The 19,263-nt window shown below is 46.7% G+C and overlaps 1 protein-coding gene across 1 annotated transcript; it reads right to left on the bottom strand.

Moving 5' to 3' along the window:
- Positions 1–17,799, bottom strand: LOC139309857 (vomeronasal type-2 receptor 26-like). Its single transcript, XM_070934055.1, has 4 exons — positions 17,638–17,799; positions 16,694–17,488; positions 3,534–3,660; positions 1–896 (listed from the first exon to the last, which is right to left on the bottom strand). Exons 1-4 carry the CDS (start codon positions 17,797–17,799, stop codon positions 1–3), a joined length of 1,980 nt encoding a protein of 659 aa, XP_070790156.1.
- Between the last annotated feature and the right edge of the window lie 1,464 nt (positions 17,800–19,263).

The following is a 19,263-nucleotide window of genomic DNA, read 5'->3' as shown; positions in this document are numbered from 1 at the left end:
TTATTTTGACATCACATGTTCTTTCGTATTCAGATCTGGCCTGAGGAAAATAATGTAGCATTTGGGAAAAAAGATGAAGCCCAGTAATCCAGCACTAGAGGTTAAAATGGAGAAGACCTGCACAGCCACCATGTACTTCCCCTTGGTGCTCAGGTAGGTGGGCACAAAGGACACCCAGACACTGCAGAAGACCAGCATGCTGAAGGTGATTAACTTGGCTTCATTGAAGGCTGCAGGAAGATTCCTGGCCAGGAAAGCCACTGTGAAGCAGATGGCAGCCAGGAAACCCATGTAACCAAGGGCAGAGTAAAACATGATGACAGACCCTTCGTTGCATTGTAGGATGATCTCTTTGGATTGAGAATGCATGTCAGTGTCAGGAAAAGGGGGATAAGTACCCATCCAAATGCTGCAGATGACAGCTTGGACACCAGAACAACAAAGGATGAGGAAGTTGGCCAGGCTCTTCCCTAACCATCTCTGAACTTTATTCCCTGGTTTTGTGGCCAAGAAGGCTAACACCACAGTGACTGTTTTGGCCAAGACTGAAGAAATGGCAATGGAGAAGATGATGCTGAAGGCCATTTGTCGGAGAAGGCAAGTTGGTTTTGTTGGCCGGCCAATGAACAGGAAGGAAGTTAAGAAGGAAAGCAGGAGAGAAGAAAGGAGGATGTAGGAGAGGTCCCGGTTGTTGGCTTTGACAATAGGCGATTCCAGGAATTTAAGGAAGATCCCCAAGACAAAGCCTGTGGTTAAAGACAGGAAAAAGGCAATGGAAGTCAGGATGATCCCCAGATTTTCCTTATAAGAAAGGTAGTTTTCAATCTTGGGAATACAGTGAACTTGATCGATGTTTGAATGCTGATCTGGTGTACATTTGGTGCATTTTTCTGCATCTGAAAACAGCAAGAATGGGATCTCATATTAATCATATCCTTTTTATCAAATGCATTGATTGGGTGAAATTGTTCTTGTTGTCCAGCTAGATCTTAATTTTGCTTTTCTTTTGTTAATGTCACCATTTCATAATTAGGGAGGAGGGAGGGAGGGAGGGAGGGAGGGAGGGAGGATCACCATTTACCATTCCACATCAATGCTTCAGGGGATCAAAGAGACATGGGCCTGCAATAGAGTCAAATGCAGATATTGGACTTTTTAGTACAGCTTGTATCAGAAGAAATGGAAGAACACCAATTTTGTCACGGAGCAAGAAAAGATAGGTTGAGTTGGCCTTCATGTTGAGTTGAATATGAGTTAAGGACATCCTGTATTTTGTACAAATAATTTGAGGGTCATCTCCCCATGACAGCAAGAAGGAAGATTGGCTCGGTCCTAACTCTTGATTTCTCCATCTCCTTCCCTCCTCATCTCCATTCAGTAATTATTTTATTTATTTATTTATTAGTTTGATTTATATGCCACCCTTCTCCGGAGACTCAGGGTGGTTTACAATGCATTAAGCAATAGCCTTCATACTTTTGTATATACCTGCTTAGTAGGGCTTTTGGCTCCCCCTAAGTGGTGTTCTTTTTTATACAAAGTCAGCTTATTGCCCCCACAATCCGGGTCCTCATTTTACCTACCTTGAAAGGATGGAAGGCTGAGTCAACCTTGAGCCTGGTGAGATTTGAACTTGCAGTCATTGCAGGCAGCTGGTGCTACTTAACAGCACTTTAGTCTGCTGCGCCACCAAGGCTCTTTAGTCAATCCATGTGCTGAAAGGTAGTTTTAGTTCATCAGGTCTAAACTATTAAGCATAGGGAACAAAATTTTGGGTGCTCTAAGATGGATATTGAATATTGTAAAGGAGATTGGAAAATGAATGAGGGATAGAAGCATGTCACTGGGCTCTGAAAACATCCAAGACAGTTTTAGGCAGAGGTTTGCCATCTGAGCTTGCTACTTGGCTCCCACACATTTTGTTACCAAACTAGGTAACATCATAAATGGGGTTTTGGGTGAAGTGTCTTTTTGTTTATGTCAGTTCTGGGTGGTTGCGTGATCTTGTGACTGGTTGAATCACAAGATTAATTAAACCAGTCAGAAGTCACAAGACCAGAATCACTCTCGTGATTCAACCAGTCTCGTGATTCAATCAGCCTCGTGATTCAGTCAGTCTTGTGATTCAACCAGTCAGAAGACCAACCAACCAACCATCCGGGACCTATATAAATGAACAAGACACTTCACCTAAATTCCCCGCTGAAGATGTTACCCAGTTTGGTAACAAAACGTCCAGGAGTCAAGCAGCAAGTTTGAAGGGCAAATCCCTGCCTTTATCTACAACCTGAGCTACGAATATTCTCTACAATTTCTAATCCAAGAGACTTCCCTGCTTCTTAGTTTCTCAGGAAATTTGTAGCCATGAATGTTAGTTATCCATAGAAATGGTTCCATTTAGAGTTGACGAACTGCAAGAATACCTGATTTTCTCTTTAGACCAGGGGTGAAATGCACCCGGTTCGGACCAGATCATCCGATCCGGTAGCGATGGTGGCAGGTGGTTCGGAGAACTGGTAGCAAAAATCCCTGCACCCCCCCCACACCATTCCCAGCCGAGCCACGCGATCATCATAGGCTGTTTTTTAACTTTTAAAAGCATTTTTTCTACAACCTCTTCAGCCAAAAAAATACTTTTAAAAGTAAAAAAAAAGCCTCTGATGAACGTGCGGCTCAGCTGGGATCATCAGAGGCTTTTAAAAGTATTTTTTTCTGCAACCTCTTCGGCTGAAAAAATGCTTTTAAAGGTTAAAAAAAGCCTCTGATGATCGTGTGGCTCAGCTGGGATCATCAGAGGCTTTTAAAGGCATTTTTTTCCCTACAATCTCTTCGGCCGAAGAGGTTGTAGGGAAAAAAATGCTTTTAAAAGCCTCTGACGATCCCAGCTGAGTTGCCTGATCATCAGAGGCTTTTAAAAGCATTTTTTTCTGCAACCTCTTCGGCTGAAGAAGTCATAGAAAAAATGCTTTTAAAAATAAAAAAAAAAGTTGGCCACTCCCACCCAGTTACATTACCCCACCCCCACCAAGCCACACCCACAGAACTGGTAGTAACAAATTTTAGATTTCACCCCTGTTTAAGACCAATGAATATCTTTATTCCCTGGCACCCTAGAGATTATTACTGTTCAGAGGAAAAGGGTAAATAACAAAATGAAACATGAAGCGTATTTGTGCATGATAAAGAATAATGTACAACCCCCATTCATCCAGTATCCAGTAACTGAAGAAGCTTCTTGGATAAGAAGCAAAACATCTTCAAGGAAAAACAAAGTCCCGTTGCCTTTTGAAAAAGCATCTTTGGGACAATCATGACCTGGTTGACTGAGAATCTCCATAGGCATCCAGTGTCTTTTAATGTCCTACCCTGTTTAAACTCCAAGATTATTACTTAGATTTTATGATGAACTAATTATAACAATATGAATATTTAAAAAGCCAGTTTCGGTAATGCCTGTCAAATGTTCATTCATTTAAAAAAATGTTATGGTATAGTCTTCCCCAAAGTCTGTCCATTTCTCTGGGGTCACCCACCTTCCATGGTAGAGATGGTTCCTTCTGCACAAGGAAGACAGTCGTAGCAGCAGATGGGCCTCCCTTCTTGAGCCACCTTCCTAAATCCAGGACGACAACTCTTTACACACTTGGAAAGAGGCAGGGGCTGAGCAGAGAGAGGGAAAACATCCAGAATATGAATCCTGAATTTATGTCCAGAAAGGGCCAAAAGAAAAAGAGATGTGGATCTCCAGTTGAAGACCTATTTTTTCTAAATTTTAAAAAAAATGGAGCTCATCAAACTGATTTGATTGAACGTTACTTACCTTTTCATCTTGTCTTCTAAATTTCCCACAGACCACAATGTTTAATTTAGAATCTGAATTTTTGTACTAAATTGCACAAGAGGATGGATACTTTGCTTTAGTAAAATGAATTTTTGTGAAATCAAACTCAGAAAACAAAGCAAATAATGAAAGCTTAAAAAGGTAAGTTTCCCTGTCCAGTCATGTCCAATTTTAGGGGACAGTGTTCATTTCCATTTCTTAGCTGAGAGAGCCAACATTGTCCGAAGATGCTTCCATGGTCATGTGGCCAGCATGATTATACACTGAGGGGCATGGAATGCTGTTAGCTTCCCACCAAAGTGATACCTATTTATCTACTTGCATTTGCAAGTTTTCAAACTGCTAAGTTGGGAAGGAGCTGGGATAAGAATGGGAGCTCACTCCATCACGTGGTGCTTGGGTCTCGAACTGTCAACCTTCCAATTGACAAGCCTAGCATTTTAACTACTTCAGAGTTTGTTAAACAACACATACTAATAGATCTCCCTCAGGGGTGGGTTTCAAAACCCATCGCTACCGGTTTGCTCATGGGTGTGTGCACACTTGTGCGCACATGCAATGCTTCTGCACATGTGCAGAAGCGTCTGGATGGGTGGGCGGAGCCTCCTGCTGCCACCACTACCGGTTTGCCCAATCCGGGGTGAACCAGTAGCAACCCACCACTGATCTCCCTCCAAAGAATATTGAGAAAGGCTACATCCAACAAAAGAATGCACTCATATTTATACATCTGAGAAAGGTGAGAGAAATTGATACATAAGCAATAGATGATGTAAACGTACGCATTCCTAGGGAAAGGATAACAAGTTACTCTAGCTTATGTTAGTGCTGCTCTTGTTTTCCTTAAGAAACCAAAAGGGAGGAATAAAGCAATACAACGAAGAGGAAACCATCTCCCTTAAATCAAGAGGAGGTGGAAGTTAGGAAATGCCAGGTGCTCCCCCCTGCCCCCCGCCCTGGGGATGTAGTGGCTCAGTGGCTAAGACGCTGAGCTTGACGATTGAAAGATCGGCAGTTCAGCGGTTTGAATCCCTAGTGCCACGTAACGGGTGAGCTCCCATTACTTGTTCCAGGTTCTGCCAACATAGCAGTTCAAAAGCAAAAATGCAAGTAGAAAAATAGGGACCACCTTTGGTGGGAAGGTAACAGTGTTCCCTGCACCTTTGGTATTTAGTCATGCCGGCCACATGACCACGGAGACGTCTTCAGACAGTGCTAGATCTTCAGCTTTGAAATGGAGATGAGCACTGCCCCCTAGAGTTGGGAACGACTAGCGCATATGTGCGAGGGGAACCTTTACCTTTGCTCCCCCCCCAAAAAAAAATTCTCATTGCAAATCTATCAGGCTAAGATATCAGACTGTGCCCTTATCTCTCTCTATATATATATATCTACTTGATGTAATCAATTCCACTCTTCTAAGAACAGATTTTTTCTCCGATATCACATTACGTCTTGGGTTAAATCTAAAGACCTGCCTTAGCTAACCCTCTCAGGAAAGCATGACTCTTGAAACCAGATAGTTACCAAAAGGAACTTTTACTGAGAGATAGTGATTGCAGGGAACTCAGGTGGAATCTAATGTTCCTCTGCAAACCGTTAAACTATTCGTCCCACTTCAAAACCCAACCCCCTTGACCACCAGTAGCCAATGCAATGCCGCAAAGTTGTTTTGAGAACTCTGAGGTGTTAGCTTGATAGCAGATCATCCCCAAAACACAGTGACCTTGGTGTCAAGCTTGAACTGGCTGGGAGGAAGATGGTCCCTCTCCCGAAATCTCACGTGGTTATAGAAAAAGCTACTCTACTCTGCGCATGCCCAAGATGGCGGTCCTGCTCCAAATCGCTGTGGAGAGAAGGGGCGATATTCAGCCTTAGTGGGGTTCTGGGGGCCGTTTTGAATATCTATGGCCCCCTGCCCAGCAAGCTGAGCGTAATGCCAGTCATTGGAGAGCTTTTTCGCTCTCTAACACTCTCCGGAACACCTACTCAGGGAAGAACTGTCGGTCCACGGTCACCGCGGGAAGGGCGGCGTCAATGGCTTAAGGGCGGCGGCAGCGGCAGTGAACTAGCTCGTCGGCTTGTTCAGCCAGTGTTCCTGGCTGGATGGCCTGCCGGCATTTGCAACTGGAGCGGTGGCGTCGGCGATGGCATCGGTGACGATGTAGGCAGCATTTTTCCGTCGGAGTCCTAGACGCCAGGGTGGAGGTAGGGGGCATTGACGAGGTGAGAACATTCAATGATGGCTGCTGGCAGTGACGAGAGTGGCGGTCAGCAATGCCTGCGATGGTGCCAACTGATTATGTTCTTGGCTCCCTGCTGCATGGCAGCAGCCCTGCCTGAGCTGCCTGACATGATAGCCGGGGTGGAGGTTGATACCCCCTGGCTTATGGTATGGGGGATTTCAACCTGCCATCTGTTGGTGAAATGTCTATGGTGGCTCAGGAGTTCATGGCTTCCATGACGGCCTTGGACCTGACCCAGTTAGTTCAAGGCCCTACTCACATGGGAGGACACACTCTGGATTTGATTTTTGTCTCTGGTCAGTGGCAGAGATCTGGAAATAGGGGATTTAGTCATCAAACCCTTGTCATGGTCTGATCACTCTCTCCTTCGCATGGACTTCTGAACCACTACCCCTTGCCGCAGGGTGATGGAACCGACTAGATGGTTCCGTCCCAGGTGTCTGATGGACCCAGATAGGTTCCTGATGGAGCTTGGGCCATTCCCTGAGGCACTGGCTCACGGCGTGACTGAAGAACTTGTGTCTGCCTGGGATAGGGCAGCCACTGGAGCTCTGGATCACGTCATGCCTTTGCGGCCTCTGACCAGGTGCCGATCTCATTTGGCTCCCTGGTTTTCCAAGGAGCTGAGAGAGATGAAGCACCGGAAAAGATGCCTGGAGAGTGATTGGAGGGCCAGTCACTCCGAATCTGACTGAACACTGGTGAGGTCTCATATTAAGATCTACCTAGTGGCGATAAAAGTGGCAAAATCTAACTATTTTTCCACTCTTATCAGGTCTGCAGAGAACCACACAGCAGCCCTGTTTAGGGTGACCCACTCCCTCCTTCATCTGGGAGCGAGGGAAGACCCCTTGCAAGACAGGGGTGAGGATTTTGTGCAATTCCTGCATGACAAAGTCACTCAGATTCAGGAAGGCTTGGACTCTGATTGGGTAGATTCGGATGGGGTGACGGAGGTGGGTCTTGAGAATGATATCTGGGAGGGGTTTGACATTGTGACTCCCAAGGACATGGACAGGATTCTCAGTAGGCTTAGCTCTGCCATGTGTTTATTGGACCTGTGTCCCTCCTGGTTGGTGCTGGCCTCCCAGGCGGTTACCCGAGGCTAGCTCCAGGGGATTATTAATGCTTCATTGAGTGAGGGTTTCTTCCCCCCCTCTTTGAAAGAGGCGGTGGTGAAGCCTCTCCTCAAGAAGCCTTCCCTGGACCTGGCTGTATTAGCGAACTATTGTCCAGTCTCCAACTATGAGAGTGTGGTGGCATGACAACTTCCCCAGTACCTGGATGAAACTGATTATCTAGATCTGTTTCAGTTGGGCTTCAGGCCTGGGTACAGCACAGAAACGGCATTGGTCGCGTTGGTTGATGATCTCTGGAGGGCTCGGGACAGGGGTTGTTCCTCTGTCCTGGTCCTATTAGACCTCTCAGCGGCTTTTGATACCATCGACCATGGTATCATGCTGCAACATTTGGAGGGGTTGGGAGTGGGGGGCACCATGCTGCAGTGGTTCTCCTCCTTCCTCTCCAACCATACGCAGTTTGTGTTGGCAGGGGGACAGAGGTCGACCTCGAGGCGCCTTGTTTGTGAGGTGCCGCAAGGGTCAGTCCTCTCGCCCCTTCTGTTCAACATTTATGTGAAGCCGCTATGTGAGATCATCTGTGGTTTCAGGGTGAAGTACCATCAGTACGCTGATGATACTCAGCTGTACATCTCCACCCCGGACCACCCCAACGATGCCCTTGATGTGATGTCTCGGTGCCTGGAGGCCATGCGGATCTGGATGGGGAGGAACAGACTCAGGCTCAACCCATCCAAGACCGAGTGGCTGTGGTTTCCGGTGTCCTGATATAGTCAGTTGGTGCCATCACTGACTATTGTGGGCAAGTCATTGGCCCCCACGGAGAGGGCTCGCAACTTGGGTGTCCTCCTGGATTCATAGCTGTCTTTAGAAGAGCATTTGACAGCTGTGGCCAGGAGGACTTTCTATCAGGTATACCTGATTCTCCAGTTGCGTCCCTTTCTGGATCGGGACTCCTTATGCATGGTCACTCATGCCCTCGTCACTTCCCGCCTGGACTACTGTAAAGCTCTCTACATGGGACTCCCCTTGAGGAGCACCCGGAGACTCCAACTGGTCCAGAATGCGGCCGCGCAGGTGGCTATGGGAGCGACGTGGCGTTCCCATGTAACACCTCTCCTGCGCGAGCTGCACTGACTCCTGGTGGTCTTCTGGGTGCGCTTCAAGGTTTTGGTTACCACCTTTAGAGCGCTCCATGGCTTAGGACCTGGGTACTTATGAGACCACCTTCTGCCACCAGTAGCCTCTCACCAGCCAGTATGCTCCCATAGAGAGGGGCTCCTCAGGGTGCCGTTGGCCAAACAGTGTTGACTGGTGGCCCCCAGGGGGAGAGCCTTCTCTGTGGGGGCACCTGCCATTTGGAATGAGCTCCACCCGGAAATATGCAGGATCCCGGATTTACGCACTTTCCACCGTGCCCTCAAGACCTTTTTATTTCAACAGGCTGACCTGGCCTAACTTCCTCTTAATTGTTAATTTTAAATTTGTTTTAAAACAATAGGGGTGTTTTAATCTGTATGGGCCAAATTATTTAATGTGTTTTTATATGGTTTTTTAAATTTTGAATTATGTGTGTTTTATCTTTTGGCTGTTCACCGCCCTGAGTCCTCCGGGAGTAGGGCGGTATATAGAAATGTGCCCACCAGGTTTCCAAGCATTTCATCAGCCGAGGGCCCAGGGCAGGGGTGGGGGGGTGGCCGTTGTCATTAAGGAAAGTCTTGATCCGAGGGAGACCACTGTACCACAGATAGCCGGATGTGAATGTCTCCTGGTGAAGTGGGGCCATGGGATGCAGATGGACCTGCTGATCACGTACCTGGCTCCCTGCCACATGACAGCAGCCCTGCCTGAGCTTCTCAACGTTATTGCCAGAGTGGCGGTCGATACCCCCAGACTGGTGGTCATGTGAGATTTCAACCTGCCGTCGGCCGGTGAGGCGTCTGAGGTGGCTCGGGAGTCCATGGCTTCCATGATGGCCTTGGACCTGACACAACTAATTCATGGCCCCATTCACACGGGAGGACTTAGTTTTTATCTCTGGTCAGTGGTTGAATGGCCAGGTTGTAGGGGATATAGCTATTGAGCCCCTGTCATAGTCTGACCATTCTCTCCTGAGGCTGGACTTTCTGACCACTGCACCCCACCACAGGGGGTGGAACCGATTAGGTGGTTCCGCCCCAGGCGCCTGATGGATCTGGAGAGATTCCAGAGGGAGCTTGGGCCATTTCCTGAGGCTTTGGCTCACGACTCGACTGAAGATCTGGTGGCTGCCTGGGATAGGATGGCCACTGGAGCTTTGGATCGTGTCATGCCTTTGCGGCCTCTGGCCCAGCGTCGCACCTGCCTAGCTCCTTGGTTCACCGAGGAGCTGAGGGGGATGAAACGCCGGAAAAGACGCCTAGACAGTGGTTGGAGGGCCAGTCACTCCGAATCCGATTGAACACTAATTAGGTCTCATATTAAGACCTATTTAGTGGCGATAAAAGTGTGATTACTTTTCTGCTCTTATTGCATCGGCAGATAACTGCCCAGCTGCCTTGTTTAGAGTGACCCGCTCCCTCCTCCATCAGGGAGCGCGGGAGGACCCCTTGCAAGGGTAGGCTGAGGATTTTGCACAGTATCTGCATGATAAAATCACTCAGATTCGGGAAGGCTTGGACTCTGACTGGGTAGATTATGGCGGGGTGGCTGAGGTGGGTCTTGAGAATGTTATCTGGGACAAGTTCGATCCTGTGACTCCTGAGGATTCTGGGGAGGTTAAATGCAACCACATGTCTACTGGACCCGTGTCTCTCCTGGCTGGTACTGGCTACCCGGGAGGTTATGTGAGGCTGGCTCCAGAGGATTATAAATGCTTCTTTGGGGGAGGGTTGGTTGATGATCTCTGGAGGGCTCGGGACAGGGGTTGTTCCTCTGTCCTGGTCCTGAGGGTTTCTTCCCCCCCTCTTTGAAAGAGGTAGTGGTGAAGCCTCTCCTCAAGAAGCCTTCCCTGGACCTGGCTGTATTAGCGAACTATTGTCCAGTCTCCAACTATGAGAGTGTGGTGGCATGACAACTTCCCCAGTACCTGGATGAAACTGATTATCTAGATCTGTTTCAGTTGGGCTTCAGGCCTGGGTACAGCACAGAAATGCCATTGGTCGCGTTGGTTGATGATCTCTGGAGGGCTCGGGACAGGGGTTGCTCCTCTGTTCTGGTCCTATTAGATCTCTCAGCAGCTTTTGATACCATCAACCATGGTATCATGCTGCACCGGCTGGAGGGATTGGGGGTGGGAGGCACCGTGTTGCGGTGGTTCTCCTCCTGTCTCTCCTACCGGTCGCAGTCTGTGTTGGCAGGGGGGCAGAGGTCGACCTCGAGGTGCCTTGTTTGCGGGGTGCCACAAGAATCGGTCCTCTCGCCACTCCTGTTCAACATTTATGTGAAGCCGCTGGGTGAGATCATCCGTGGATTTGGGGTGCGATGCCATCTGTACCCTGATGACACTCAGCTGTACATCTCCACCCCAAACCACAACAACGATGTCCTTGAAGTGATGTCCCAGTGTCTGGAGGCCGTGCGGGTCTGGATGGGGAGGAACAGGCTTCAACTCAACCCTTCCAAGACCGAGTGGCTGTGGATGCCGGCATCCCGATATAGCCAGCTGGCGCCATCGCTGGTTATTGGGGGCGAGTCATTGACCCCCACAGAGGGGGCTCACAACTTGGGCGTCCTCCTGGACACACGGCTGTCTTTAGAAGAGCATATGACGGCCGTGGCCAGGGGGGCTTTTTATCAGGTTTGACTGATACGCCAGTTGTGCCCCTTTCTGAGTCAGGATTCCTTATGCACAGTCACTCATGCTCTCGTCACTTCTTGCCTGGACTACGCTAACGCTCTCTACATGGGGCTCCCCTTGAGGAGCACCCGGAGGCTCCAACTGGTCCAGAATGCGGCTGCGCGGGTGATCACAGGAGCGACATGGCGCTCCCATATAACACCTCTCCTGCGCGAGCTGCACTGGCTCCCGGTGATCTTCCAGGTGAGCTTCAAGGTGTTGGTTCTCACCTTTAAAGCACTCCATGGCTTAGGGCCAGGGTTTTTACAAAACCGCCTGCTGCTACCGATAACCTCCCACCGGCCAATACGCTCTCACAGAGAGGGCCTCCTCAGGGTGCCATCGGTCAAGCAATGTTGGCTGGCAGCCCCCAGGGGGAGAGCCTTCTCTGTGGGAGCACCCGCCCTCTAGAACGAGCTACCTCCCAGAATACGGCTGATTCCGGATCTCCACACTTTCCGTAAGGTCCTGAAGATGTTTTTATTTCAGCAAGCCGGCCTGGCCTGAATAGGTTTTAGGGTTTTTTTTTTTTAATTGTATTGCTAGGGGTTTTAAATTGGGGCAGCCGTTTAATTTAATTTATTTTTAATTCTTTTAACTTTTATATTGTATATTATTTTAATTCTCAGCTGTTCACCGCCCTGAGTCCCTTCAGGGAGAAGGGCGTGATATAAATTTAATTAATAATAATAATAATAATAATAATAATAATAATAATAATAATAATAATAATAATAAAATAGTAAATGAATAAATAACCAAAGAATATCTTCTCTCTCTAGGTGAACCTAGATGATATTCAAAGCTATTCACTCCCTGCCCAAGGAATGAAATCCTGTTAGCAAGAGCTTCAGAAAGATAAAATAATTTTCCCCACCTGGTTCAGCTGCTCAATCTTTGCAATAGCATTTGGGTGGATCTTCAACTTGAAATCCAGGGATTGTTCTCTTTGTAGACTCCCAAATTTCACTTGGCTGACAGACTTATTGATAGAATACACCCAACTTATAATGTCCAGGTCTGTTACCAGCGCTTCCTTCTCATCCAGATACACCCCTTCAATGGAATTATTGTAAAACTGAGAATTTTGAAAGAAGGAATGAAGCTGGAACAGAAGAGAATACAAATATATTTAGACAGGGCTTTCAAAGGTGTATGGCAAGACCATATCATTTCAGGGTAGACTGAAGATTTCTCTCTGAACACCTAAAATGAAGGTTTCAGATCCATTTATCATTCTTTTAGAGAGAATCTACAAACATTTGAATTGTAACATCTACTGACTTATCAAACCATGACATTCAACAACAAATACTGTGAAATAGGACAGAGGAAAACTTAGACTTTCACAATTCTGGTCTTAAAATCATTATCAATAAAGGAGCAATTCTGGAATGTTGCAAGTTTTGTTTCTTGGCCTGTCCTACATCATAGAGATAAGTCTGCCAAGGTTTTTCTTTCTCTCTTAGACTTATATTACTTTATACCCATCTTATACTAAAAGAAAATATGTTGGACTTCAGCAAGGCATTTGACAAAGTAGACCACAGCTTACTTCTTGGTAAGAAAGAACAATATGGGATAGATAATACCACTACCAGATGGATTCATAATTGTCTACCCAACTGCACTCAGTAGGTAGACCTCAATGGAACTACATCTAGGTTGAGGGAAGCAAATAGTGGAGTTTCAAGGTTCTGTCTTGGGCCCAATACTCTTCAACATCTTCACAAATGATGTAGATAAGGGAATAGAAGAGGAACTCGTCAAATTTGCACAGAATGTGATCTGGAGGCTAAATTTTTTTTTTTTCATTTTCATTTTATTAAATTTGTATACCGCCCTACTTCCGAAAGACTCAGGGCGGTGAACAGCCATAAAATAAAACATATAAATACAAAATTTAAAATGGAGATAAAACAAATTAAATAAATTTGGCTGAACCATTTTAAAACCCCAATAATTTAAAACCAAATTAAAAATTCCCATTTAAAAGAGGAAAAGTTTAGGTCAGGCCAGCTTGATGGAATAGGAACATCTTAAGCGCGCGACAGAAGGTACGCAGATCCGGAATCCTCCGTATCTCGGGGGGGAGCTTGTTCCAGATAGTAGGTGCCCCTACAGAGAAATTGTATGATGAACAGTTGAAGAAGCTAAGTGTTTGTGGCCTATCAAAAAGAAGGATTGGGGGAGACATGATAGTTGGTTTCTAATACTTGAGGGGCTGCCACAGGGAAAGGAGGTCAATTTATTCTCTAAAAGACCTGTGGACAAGACAAGAAGTAATGGGTAGAATCTTGACAAAGCGAAATGCAACCTAGAAGTAAGAAGAACTTTTCTGACAGTGAGAACAAGCAATCAGTGGAATAGCTTGCTTCTTGAGTTCTGGACACGTCATCACTGGAGGTTTTCCAAAATAGATTGGACAACCATTTGATTCTAGCCCTATGATTCTATGATTTTATGTTGTCAAAGTAACAAAAAAAAAAGGGGGGGAAGGAAATGCAAAGGGGAGAGAGATGGAAACTTGGCAAAAATGTATATGTCAGCCTTGGAAGCCATCTTTTGCATTGCATCTTTTGTTGGGGGTGTTACTTGGAACCCTGATGGTATATTTTTCTCAGGACTGCCTCTGTCCATTTCCTAGGAAAGGAAAACCTTTGGCTCCATAGAGTTATAGAAAAGTACTTTTACTAGGAACGAACCGAAAAGCAACAGATTTCAGGCAAGATCTGAGGGGAGGTGCTCTAAACAGCCATTTGAAACAAACTGTAGAGCCCAACCCCCTTGTAGCTAGGCAACCAGAGGGCTGCTGCATACCAAAGCTAGAAGAAATGACCTTGGAGAGATAAGCAAAGCCCAGACCGTAGTTGCAAAGCTGTAGTGAAAAATTCTCCACTGACCCTTCCCCTCTTTTCCAAGGCAGCAAGCTAGCTGACAATTTTTGTGTTCAAAACAAATGAATTTGTTAAATTATCTATTCAGTTCCTAGAATTGTAAAATTTATATTCAGCTGTAGGAGAGGTACCTGTTAATGTATATCACCTATGGGGTTTTGATGGGGTTAGTGCAGGGGTGAAATGCTCCCAGTTCGGACCGGATCGCCTGATCTGGTTGCGATGGAAGCGGGTGGTTTGGGGAACCGGTAGCAAAAATCCCTGCACACACACACACACACACACACCCATGCCCAGCTGAGCCACATGATTATCAGAGGCCTTTTTTTTTTTACTTTTAAAAGCATTTTTTCTACAACCTCTTCCAATGAAAAAATACTTTTAAAAGTAAAAAAAAAAAGCCTCTTGATGATCGTGTGGCTCAGCTGGGATCATCAGAGGCTTTTCAAAGCATTTTTTTCTACAACCTCTTGGCCAAAGAGGTGGTAAAAAAAAATGCTTTGAAAAGTCTCTGATGATCCCAGCTGAGTTGCCTGATCAGCAGAGGCTTTTCAAAGCATTAGAAAAAATGCTTTGCAAAGTTAAAAAAAAAAAGTTGGCCACGCCCACACAGACACATTACCACCCCCACCAAGCCATGCCCACAGAACCGTTAGTAACAACTTTTACATTTCTGGGTTAGTGTTTATTTTTTTATTTTTTATTTTATTTTAAATTTATATACCGCCCTTATATATAAATTTGGCCCAAAATTAAAAATACAAACCAATTAAAACATTTAAAATTTCTTCTTAAGCCAGCCCGGCTTGCTGGAAAAAGTGGGTTTTAAGGGCACGGCGGAAGGCACTAAGGTCTTGGATTCTCCTTATCTCTGGGGGCAACTGATTCCAGAGGGTAGGTGCCCCCACAGAGAAGGCCCTCCCCCTGGGGGTCACCAGCCTACATTGATTGGCTGATGGCACCCTGAGGAGGCCCTCTCTGTGGGAGCGCACGGGACGATGGGAGGTCGTCAGTAGCAGCAGGCGGTCTCGAAGATAGCTAGGCCCGATGCCATGGAGCGCTTTAAAGGTGATAACCAGCACCTTGAAGCGCACCCGGAAGACCACTGGGAGCCAGTGCAGCTCGCGCAGGAGCGGTGTTACATGGGAGCGCCATGCTGCTCCCATCACTACCCGCGCTGCTGCATTCTGGACCAGTTGGAGCCTCCGGGTGCTCTTCAAGGGGAGCCCCATGTAGAGAGCATTGCAGTAGTCAAGGCGAGAGGTGACGAGGGCATGAGTGACTGTGCACAGGGAATCCCGATCAAGAAAGGGCCGCAACTGGTGAATCAGGCGAACCTGACAAAAGGTCCCCCTGGTTACAGCTGTCAGATGTTCCTCCGAGGACAGCTGCATATCCAGGAGGACTCCCAGATTGCGAGCCCTTTCTGTGGGGGCCAAAGACTCGCCCCCAATAGTCAGTGATGGAGTCAACTGACTATATCGGGATGCCGGGAGCCACAGCCACTCAGTCTTGGAAGGGTTGAGCTTGAGCCTGTTCCTCCCCATCCAGATCCGCACAGCCTCCAGGCACTGGGACATCACTTCAAGGGCATCATTGGGGTGGCCTGGGGTGGAGATGTACACTGGGTGTCATCAGCGTACTGGTGGTATCTCACCCCAAAGCCACGGATGATCTCGCCCAGCGGCTTTACATAAATGTTGAACAGAAGGGGCGAGAGGACCAATCCCTGCGGCACTCCACAGATGAGAGGCCTCGAGGTTGACCTCTGCCCCCCTGCCAACACAAACTGCGACCGGTTGGAGAGAAAGGAGGAGAACCATCGCAACACGGTGCCTCCCAACCCCAACTCTTCCACCCGGTGCAGCATGATACCATGGTCGATGGTATCAAAAGCCGCTGAGAGATCTAACAGGACTAGAACAGAGGAGCAACCCCTGTCCCGAGCCCTCCAGAGATCATCAACCAACGCGACCAATGCCGTTTCCGTGCTGTGCCCAGACCTGAAACCTGACTGGAACGGATCTAGATAAGATGTTTCCTCCAGGAATTGTGGGAACTGTCGCGCGACCACACTCTCCACAACCTTCGCCATGAAGTGAAGGTTGGAGACAGGACGGTAGTTGGCCAATATTGCCAGGGACGGCTTCTTGAGGAGAGGCCTCACCACCGCCTCTTTCAAGGCAGCAGGGAAGTGGCCCTCACTCAGCGAAGCGTTGATAACACCCTGGAGCCAGCCTCATGTAACCTCCCGGGAAGCCAGTACCAACCAGGAGGGACATGGGTCCAGTAAACATGTGGCCGCACTAAGTCTCCCCAAAATCCTGTCCACATCATCGGGAGTCACAGCGTCAAACTCCTCCCAGATAACATTCTCAAGACTATTCCTCATCACTCTGCCCTGATCTACCCAGTCAGAGTCCAAATCCCCCCGGATCTGAGTGATTTTGTCATACAGGTATTGTCCAAAATCCTCCGCCCTGCCTTCCAAGGGATCCTCCCGCACTCCCAGATGGAGCAGGGAGCGGGTCACCCTAAACAGGGCGGCCGGACGATTCCCTGATGATGCAATAGAGGTGGAAAAGTAATTAAACTTTGCCATCTTTATCGCCACTAGGTAGGTCTTAATATGCGACCTTACCAGTGTTCGATCAGATTCAGCGAGACTGGCCCTCCAACCGCTCTCCAGGCGTCTTTTCTGGCGCTTCATCTCCCTCAGCTCCTCGGTGAACCAAGGAGCCGCACGGGATTGGCACCGGGTCAGAGGCACGACTCGGTCCAAGACCCCACCAGTGGTGGGTAACCAGTGTTACCTGTGGAGTTTCAGTGTTCTTGTCATGTTTGCTTTTTGTTCTCTTTGATCTGGATATAAAAGCTGCATTTAACACCCGGGTCACAGCCCAGATGGTGTTGTAAATGAAATAGTCATCCAGAGACAAGATCTGATCCATCTTCTCTTTGGGCAGAGGCTCCAGGTCTTTTTTCTCTCTGCACCGTCTCCAGACTTTCACAGAGAAGGCATCCTTGGTGTACAAGCACATAAATGATTCCTCTACAAGGCGTCGCATGGCAGAATAAAAGGGCAGAGACAAATCATGGTTTCCTGCTTGGTTTGTTTTCATAAGAAAAGAAAAAATGCTATGGATGCTCCGAGTGAACCCCATGTCCTTCAAATATAAGGATACGTCACGCAGGATTGTTGTCACCAGGATTTTTCCTGTGAAAGGTTCCTTAAAGTATTTAAGTAGCTGATGTGTAATCATCATCCCCATGTCAACCGAATGAGACTCTGCACCGTAAAGAAAGACATTCACTTGTCTCCAATTTCGGTATGGTTCAGGATCTATCACCACTTTCTCTATAATTGTGGAAAAGGCTTGGGCTATAACAGGACAAATCCCACTCCTTATCAGCATGGAGGTCAACGTCCTCATGAACCTCTGTCCCTTCTCAGTGTCTGTAGCCATCAGAGCTACCAAAGTCCACCTGAAATGGAGAAGCAGCTTGACCATCCCTGGGTACTGGACTCCTTCAGCAGGGAGCATCGGATAGAAAAAAGGAAACCGAGTTTTATCCCTCAGAATCTGGAAAGCAAAACTGTAACTGATCTGAAAAGAATGGAAGACGGTAACATTTTAGTTTGAAAAAGCAAAATTCGATTCCTCCCATATCCAGAAGAAAAAGTTTTGCCTTTATAGCAGAGGATGTCCAATTCAAAGATGTATGACTGAAAACTGCCTCTCCGAGAAAGACACACCTGAGGGATTTTGTAGGTGCCCAACATGGTTGACATCTGGATGGAAATGCCAGTCTCGGCCCCTTCAAGAACAGCCACCGTGTTTCTCTGCCTTCCACAGCTGTAGTTGGGCACATTGGCCTCCCCATCTGAAAGCAGGTCCAGCAAAGCCTCTGAAGTCATCTGTGCACTGTAATAATTGTTATAGATATTATAACCCAGAGTGATGTTGGGTAAGAGATGGGAATCTTGATTTATCTCCTGGATGGCAAAAAGGAAGGATAGCATTTTCCAGTACTGGGTTATTAGTATCCTGGAAATATAAATACATTAGAACATTTTGTGTAACATTGTTAAAAAATAATACTAATATGCTGAAGCCCAAGAGTTCCTCTGAATGGATTACAATATTCCTGAAAATATTGATATGTCCAGACTCAGATGCATAGAAACACATGAATACAATTAGCAGCTGTTATTGTTAACAAAGCCTATATGTTATCATTTTCTGTATATGTTTTAATTTTGGATTCCCTTGAGTGGAGACATATCTTACATTGGAATCATTATAATCATTATGGTATCTGGCATCAATTAAAAAAGGAACTCATAATTTTTTGGAAAGTCAGTGACTAAATACATTCAGCTCAGTGATTCCTGAAGATTATCCATGAATTTAGGTCCATAAAAAAGAATCTGGAGGTTATTTCATTTTTAACGTAGGGGAAACATAGTATTCCTGCATTTTTCTGTCCATCTTGATCTCTTTCTGGGACAAGGGACATTATCTTATTTCTGGGACAAGGGACATTATCTTATTTCTTCCATCCACAGTGTAGCTCTGTTCAAAGGATGTTAAGGAAATGTGAATGAAAGTTAGCAAAAGTAGGAGACCATGAGGATAATCCCTGCGAAGATAGGAGAGGGAGCCTGTAATGCAGTGCAGGAAGATTGACTTACCCAGATAACTGACTAGAAGGACTTGTGTGGAAGCTTAAAAGTCGAAACCTACTCTTGGTTGCAGAGATGATGCCCCCAATTGAAAGCTCTCCTGGCCTGTTATGATTCTGTGGGCCCAGCTCATCCCTGTTCAAAGTCAGGAGGCATTTAGCTTTGGACATCCCCCAGGTTTCCTGTGGCCAGAAAAGCAGCAGAAGCAGCAACACAATTTGTATCCTTGACTGAGCCTCCAGAACTATGTCACTTTTGAACAAAGAACACAAGAAAAAGACAGAAGAAAGCCAAGCCTTCTTCTGAAAGAGAAGTTTCAGGGTATTTCCTTAGCCAGGTAAGAAAGTCTTGCCAAGGCCTCACATCTCAAGGAGAGGGGACTAAGTGCAGCTCCTGACTGTTCAGAAAGACCTCCCAGCTCTCTCTTTCTCCAGACCCAATTATGCATTCATGTCTTTCCAATGCTATGAGCTCAGTCAACAAAACATCACTGTGGTATTGGGGTGAAAACATGTTATTGACATCTTGCTGTCAAATCTTCTGAAAACGTGCAGACAAATCTCTGGAGATGTAGCATCAAGGGAGACAAATAAATCACTATGATTTGGATAATGGCAAGGAAGAGAGACACCAACACTTTGAACTCTGAATCAACAAGCATGCGTGCAAAGGGACAAGTCACTGATGGGGTACAGA

The sequence above is a fragment of the Pituophis catenifer genome, unplaced genomic scaffold, assembly GCF_029215685.1.
Source record: "Pituophis catenifer annectens isolate HBS135680 unplaced genomic scaffold, rPitCat1.0.hap2 SCAF_2, whole genome shotgun sequence".
Classification (NCBI taxonomy): Eukaryota; Metazoa; Chordata; class Lepidosauria; order Squamata; family Colubridae; genus Pituophis; species Pituophis catenifer.
The sequence above is the reverse complement of the archived record's forward strand: the minus strand, read 5'-3'. Positions and strand labels throughout refer to the sequence as shown.